The sequence below is a fragment of the Stenella coeruleoalba genome (assembly GCF_951394435.1).
Source record: "Stenella coeruleoalba genome assembly, chromosome: 5".
In the NCBI taxonomy this organism is placed as follows: domain Eukaryota; kingdom Metazoa; phylum Chordata; class Mammalia; order Artiodactyla; family Delphinidae; genus Stenella; species Stenella coeruleoalba.
The window spans coordinates 121,975,862-121,983,513 of NC_137150.1; the positions used below are offsets into that span (position 1 = coordinate 121,975,862).

The 7,652-nt window shown below is 29.8% G+C and overlaps 1 protein-coding gene across 1 annotated transcript in view; it reads left to right on the plus strand.

The window, feature by feature from the left end:
- The window catches only part of NCAM2 (neural cell adhesion molecule 2), a 487,657-nt gene extending 484,872 nt beyond the window's left edge, over nucleotides 1–2,785 (plus strand). Inside the window, exon 17 of the mRNA XM_079922649.1 lies at nucleotides 2,575–2,785. Within this exon, the coding sequence (XP_079778775.1) occupies nucleotides 2,575–2,707 (133 nt within the window). The 3' untranslated portion in view covers nucleotides 2,708–2,785. The remainder of the gene's footprint in view (nucleotides 1–2,574) is intronic.
- Nucleotides 2,786–7,652: the final 4,867 nt, after the last annotated feature.

Below are 7,652 nucleotides of genomic sequence, written 5' to 3' on the forward strand. Positions count from 1 at the left end.
GAATATATACAAGGGGAAAGTATGCACCATGAAAAAGATTGAGGCAGCTCTAAATGCTCTTTTATGTCTTCCAGCTAATACCTAGTGTAAACTGAAAAGGCAAAATTACACACAGTTAGTATGCTATCCTTTGTTTAAAAATAATTCACTTTCACACATACATGCTGGCATATGCCTACAGTATCTCTTGGAAACAAGGCAAAAATTTGCAACAGTAATTGTCTCTCTGATAGATAACTAAATATCCTACAGACAGTGGAAGGGAGAGTCACATTTCCCTCTCCACCCTTTTGTATTATTCTGTACTGTATGCTAACAAGCTAAAAATCAAAAAAGATCATTAAAACCAAAAATAAAGATTTTAGGACAACTCACAATTTTCTCATATTACTCCTTCATTTCTTTTCGATAATGTTTATTTTATCCTTTCTAGTTTAAAGTTCTTTGCTTATCCGTTTATTTTTGGTAAGAAAGTATACAATTAAAATCCAAATTCACTATCTTTTCTATCTTTTCTTTGCATTCTGTTTCATTTCATCACAGATCTGTACCTGTTATTAAAATAATTAAAAGTATAATCTGTTTTTTGAATCACTTTTCTGCTCATCTTGATGATGTTTTGAATCATCAGTAGCCATGCTTTTCAAACAGTATCATCTACTATGTCATCAAGAGCATTGGTATCATGAAGAATGTTTTAAAAGAATCAATTGAAGAATAACAACAACAGCAAACAACCAAGAAAAAAAAAAAAAACTAAAATCTAATGGTGAAGTGCTTCGTCATCATCTCTACTATTATACAGATCTTGCTTCCTTGGAGCCCCAAAACAGAGGATGTTGTTAAATATGTTTGAACCACCAACTCCAACAGACATTTGAATTTTAAAGGTGTAAAAAGAGTTCTTCACTGTTGACTTCTAGATTTTCTTCAAAATTTTATGTGTTTATGTGAGGTACCTACATACTCAAACAAAAGCAAAAACCTGCCACCTGATCAAAGTGTTTTATTAGCCTTAACATTTTTCTTTTCAGGTTTCAGCATTTGTGAGGTCTGTTAAATATTTGAGTCATTGTTGGTTTTTTTTTTTGTTTGCATTATTTTAAATGTAATCCTAGTTTACTTGACTTTAAAGAACTAATTCCATCATCATATGATGATGAAACCACTACAGTATCAAATAGGATACGCTCACTGCCCTAATATGACCAGTGCTTCACCATTATGTCCTGCCCTCACTCCTTCATCCTGAACCCCTGACAACCACTGATCTTTCTACTGTCTCTATAGTTTTGTTTTGTTTTTTTCCAGAATGTCATTTAGTTGGAATTACACAGTATGTAACCTTTTCAGACTGGCTTATTTACCTTAGCAATATGCATTTAAAGTTCTTCTATGTCTTTCTTTGGCTTAATAGTTCACTTCTCTTTATTGCTGAGTAATATTCAACTATATAGATGTACCACAGTTTGGTTATCCATTTACCTGTTGAAAGACGTCTCAGTTTGTTCCAATTTTTGGCAATTATGAATAGGACTTCTGTACAGATTCATGCACAGATTTTTTTGTGGATATAAATTTTCAGCTCATTTGGGTAAATACATAGGGCACAACTGTGGGATTGTATGGTAAGACTATATTCCTGGGTAATTGAAAACACCCATTCCTTCCTAATTTTTTTTCGTGTGCCATATTTGAAATCTGTATGATGAGTACATCATTCTCAACCCTTATATCTCACTTCATTCTTTATCATCAGCAAATGGTTTCCTTGTTTTTCTTTCTTTTGTTTATTTTTTGTGCTACAAAACCTTGTAGTAAAATTTCTACTCACAATTATAAATTACACTTAATTTTAGATTTTAGACATCTAACAAAATGACATGGATAAGAAATTATAATTGAAAATAATAATGCATACATGTTACAATATTATTCTTTTTAAACTATTTTCTTAAAAAACATAAATATATTAAATATGTCAATGGTTACATTATAGTTAAAATCATATAAATTCAGAGACATTTGAAACTAAAAGTATCTTATATAAAGATATATAAAGTATCTTATATAAATTTTATCTTCCAAATTTTGATATAGAAGCAATGTTATTTTTCAAATAAAACATGTTTTTATTTGATGTTATTTTTAAAATAGCATCATTTTATTTTTAAAATAAAAATATATATTTAAATGTGTATGTGTATGGCTAATTAGGGGGAAGAAGCTACTTCATATCATAACTTTTATTTAATGAAATAATTTTCATTTATTTTCCAAAAGAAACTGCATAAACAAATTGAAAATTTGAACTACTTTTGTGAAATATTTAACAAAATTTTGATGAGGAAAAGAATTCTAGACAAAATGGAATTTCTTCTTTCTATTTTTTCTGAACAATATATGGCTAGATGAATTTAAATGGAAAAAATATTCTTAGTGGTATTCTTATTCTGACCAAGCTGGATCAGAATCCATGGGTAGCAAGATTTTGTAGAGATTTTAACCATGTTCCATAATGCATCTTTTTTTACATTTCATAGGTAAGTGTTTTTTTTTTCTTTATTTTTCTAGGAAAGATGGATCAAAAGAACCAATAGTGGAGATGAGAACAGAGGATGAAAGAATTACTAATCATGAAGATGGGAGCCCAGTAAATGAGCCAAATGAAACCACACCACTAACAGAACCTGAGTATGTAGCTTGAAATGCTTAATTATTCTTGGATAAGTATTTGTAAAATGATGAACACATTGTCATTATTTGTAGCACATATTGACAAATAACATCATTTTAAAAACAGTGTTGTTTCTTCTTCAATGAAAGTACATGTGAATATCTAAAATCCATTTTCTATTGCGATATTTCACATGAAGATTTTGTATCGTCAGAGAAAAATCTCCTGTTCACACATATACTCATAAGTTTATGTAAAAATATCAAAATGATGCAAGCATGTCAAAAAGTTGGATTTTCCTACACTAATCTTATTGTTTAAGAAAGTGATACTTGCAAAATGTGATTGATTTTTACTGAAATAAAAATGTGTCAGAAAATTAGTTATTGATTTGAATATGAATATGACAGTCTGAAATAGAAATAGTATGAAATAAACACATCTATACACTTCCCTTTGGAAATCAGAAGTCTTTTCAATGAAGCAAAATATTACACAGCAAAACAAATTCCTATCTATTAATTAACACTGACTATGATATAATGGTGTGTATGAAGACTAGTTAAGAAAATGCCCTTACATAAAACGGGCCGTATTTTGAAACCAAACCAAACCAAAACAAGATGATTTAATAACTACTCTGGTTCTCAATTAAAGAAAAGAATACTCAACATAAAAATAATAGCATTAACAGTAATCTTTAAAAATACAATTTAACATAAATATAGTGAAAAAATATATATGCAAAAATACACCATCCAAGAAGTAGTTGAAAACACTGGTTAATTACAAATTTAATACATAGTTTTGTGAGTAAGAGATATATTAAGCATTATGCTAACCTCCCATTCAAGCTCTAAATTTCTGTATACTTTGCTGCTAGAAATAACCCATTGTTTTTATAATCCTTTATTATCAATGTTTTCAGTATTTGGGAATGGGAGAAAAGAACTCTGAATGCACTACTTATAATAAACATAAAAGAGAGCCTGCCCTGGTAGGTACAAAGTAGATGTTACTTCACTCCAGCAATGAAATAACTTACTTTCGATTGGTTAGTTTTCACATAATAGCTTTGACTTTCAGAAGACATGGCTTTCTCTTCTCATTCAGAAACATAAAAGAAATTACAAATAAACCCCAGAGGACCTAGCATAGTAGCATTCACTACTCCATAAAATGGTGAGGCTGCACTCACAGAGGTGAGTTAGAATTCTATTTGTAACTTAATTTTTTTGATGTGAAAAAATTATTTTGTCAAAGGAGGAAATACTGCCTTCAAAGCCATATGCACAAGATGTAATAATAAAGCATTGAGTTTAGGCTGGTAGAAAAAACTCGAAATCTTGATTTATTGTCATCATAGTATGATTTGTAAAGCTGTCTTAATATTAAGAAACAAAGGTTGTTATTGCTTCATAGGTTACAATTGGAAACTCTCAACAAATTGCTATAAATATTACAAAAGTATCAAGAAAAAATAATAGTGAAAAGAGACCAATTAAAGAAACATATATAATAAATATAAAAAAGTGGAAAAGTCCTGAAATATATCTATTTGCATTAAGTTCCAAAGAATATTGCTAATTCACCCAGCTTTTGAACTTTATGTAACAGATATGGCAGCATCTGTTGATTGTTTTTACTTAAAAAACCGGAGTACTAGTAAATCAGCTAGTTAACATATAAAATTATTTTGGCTTTTTCATATTCCAAAACACTTCATTATATTTTTAATACATCAGAGGGTTATTAAACCAAAGCCACCCTATAATGAACAACTTGGTGCATTCAAATCTAAAAATATATTGTTTCATTCATTATTATTCATTACATCACATTTTCACAGTAGACAATATTGTATTATTATCTTTTAGATTATATTTCTGTCAATTTGATATTTAACAAATCTGATGTTTTTCATTCTAATAATGGTACTCTATTTTCTTCTACAAAACAATAACTTAAATGTTAAGAGATACCACTTAAAGTGCCTCAGCCAATTGTTTATTATTTTTCTATTCTCTTTCAGAAAATTGCCTTTAAAAGAAGAAAATGGGAAAGAAGTCCTAAATCCAGAAACTATAGAAATTAAGGTTTCTAATGACATCATTCAATCAAAAGAAGATGACAGCAAAGCATAACACCAAGATCACAGAGTCTTTAACAACGAATGCTACAAAGAGCATTTAGATTGCAGTGACCCTATGACCAAAACTATTCCATTGACCTTAATTTCTTGGGAAACTTCTAGCTTGGAATAGCTTGTACACATATACATATGATCAAATACTCCTGCCCATGGTCCATTTCCTTTTGTTGTTGTGTTGTTGCTGTTGTTGTTTCTTTTGTTATGAATTTCAATATAGAGACCTGACCGGCACCAACTCTTGGGTATCAATTTGACTCTATGATTGAAGTACTGCAATTTATTATATGGATAAAGTGCTCTATTTCTTAAGAACTATATTTCATAACACAACCTCTCCACAAGTAGGGGTTTAAGAAAAAACAAAGAAAACAAAATCTTTGTGAGCTAAATATATAAGAAAGCCCTGCATGTTTTTTAATCCAATCTTGGGCAAATAGATTATTAAAGTGGATTTCAGTTAAAATGAAAATACTTAATAAAAGTTACACTTTTCATCCAGAGAATTTCAGGGAACTTAGGTTTGAAGGAGCCAGTTATCTTTAGCAGATGTTAAATATTGAGAGAAACTTTGGAAAACTCTTTTTAAGTTATAATTACAATGCTACTTCAAAGTTGAATTTTTAATAGACTGAAGTGCCAGATCAAAATTATTACCCATTTAAATGAATATTAGTTGTGTGTAAAATTAGATCAGAAAGATTCCATAAATCTCTATCTCTTATATATGCCATATTCACTCACAATGGATTACACACAAAGAAAATGTATTGCAAGTGAAAATAATATTGATTTCTGCCCTCAGCTTCAAATAAAGTAAATTGAAATGGGAACAATATCAATGTTGTCTTGATATACTTATAAATATGTGATTACCTTTTACTCTTTAAAATAATTTTATCAATAAATGAGTCTTTAATGTTCAAATACTTTGAATCATATCCTCAGATACATTTTTGCCCATTGTTTTAGATAATCTTTGTTTAAAAAATCATTTTCCCAGTGTTATAGGTCAATCCTTATATGTAACTGGCTAATGGGAATTAAAATCCTTAGTGCTTAAATTACGGAGAAATTGACATTTAGACATTGCCATAAAAGTGTCAATGATAAACAATTGAATTGCCACTATCTGTTTTTATTCTGGATGTTGTAGCTAGAAGTCATTTTAAGACTTTTATAAACAACTTGGGTTGAAGAAATTCCTGAACTATTCAACACAAACTTTCTAATGTCATTTATTAGTAATATATACCAGAATAAAATATTTATTAACTTCCAAGCTATGCAAGCTCCCAGAGGTAAAAGGCTGAAACATGATTTTCAATTATATGTAAGGTAAAAAAAAAATGTATTTATGGTTATAAATATACATACCAATTGGGAGCAGGTTTTAGATTATTTCTTACCCTAGAGAGCCAAAGGTTTCTTTAGGCCCCATCACATTCATAACTTCTCGTTTCAGGTGGTATCATAGCTCAAACATGCACTGGTTATGGAATGCAGACCAATAGAACATTGGAGGAAAGTCTTAACAGTGCAGAGTGACCTGATTTAGGGTATCTCTCTATGGAGATTATTTGACAAATATTAAATGTAATATTAATGTCACTCATGAACACTTTTATTTACAAAGTACTTGAAACTGTCAACCAAGGAGAGACAACTAACTCATTCTCCAAAACTATGGTTATCAGAGGACAGAACCTGCCCATCTGCATGTTCAGACACTAAATCTCTACAGTGTCCTTGCCATAATTTACAGGGTTATATGATGTAGGAATCTCTCCTTGCTATATTTTCAGGAATATTCTGAAGAAAAAAATTCCTGTGCCTACCTAGGAATTTGCATAGGAATTATCCAACTGGTCTTTTGATGGATTTGACTGTTGCCATTTAAGTTATGTTTGTCCGATCATCTGTTTGCTTTATTTTACTGTTTTTTTCTCTTTTGTATGAATGTGTTAAAACTAATCAAAATACTTGAATTGGTTTGTGCAGAGTAACCAAGCTTAGCAAAGTGTCCATAAAGCAATAGGCATGGACATTAATTTTTCCTGGATAGGGCTACGAGGTTTTAAAGTAATTATGGTAAAAGAATTAGGAAAACTGAGAAAGCAATTTAGCATGTTTACTATTGTTATATCCACACTATACTTCAAAACAGAGAAATCATAATAAAAAGCAAAGATTGTTTTTCCCTCAATGTGAAAGTTCTGTTTCTCGCATTTCTTTGGACTTTCTATGTAAAGCAGTTTAATTAAATATTTCATATATATATATATATATATACACACACACATATATATATACATATGTATGCTGTTAAATTTCTTGCCACTAATGTGGAGTAATGATCTGAAGTTAACAGATAATCTGGAACTAACTGTAAACAGACTGTTTCAAATGCACTGTTTCAATTGTCTGAGTGGTCCTTATCTCTTGTCCTTGAACTCTAGGCCCCACAGGAGCAAGGCAATACTGTGATAAACATCTTTTTTTTCTTTTTACATTTCAATGGAATGCTCCAAATGACTCTACTTATAAAAGTTTCCAAATAAGAGCTGGCATGTAGTAAATTGTAAAATATGAGTAGAACTAAAATGATCTGTTTCTTATTTTTCATTGTTATTCTAGACTAAACATATCCATACAACTGTATAAATGCCATTTTTACAGTCTAAGAGTACACTTAAACATTAGTATAAAATGTCAAAATATTGAACTGAATATAAGTAATGTTAAATAATCAGAACACTATGCTACTTTAAACAAAGAAGCAAAGATATCACTGAAAATATTGGTATTTCTTGATAGGTTATGTGC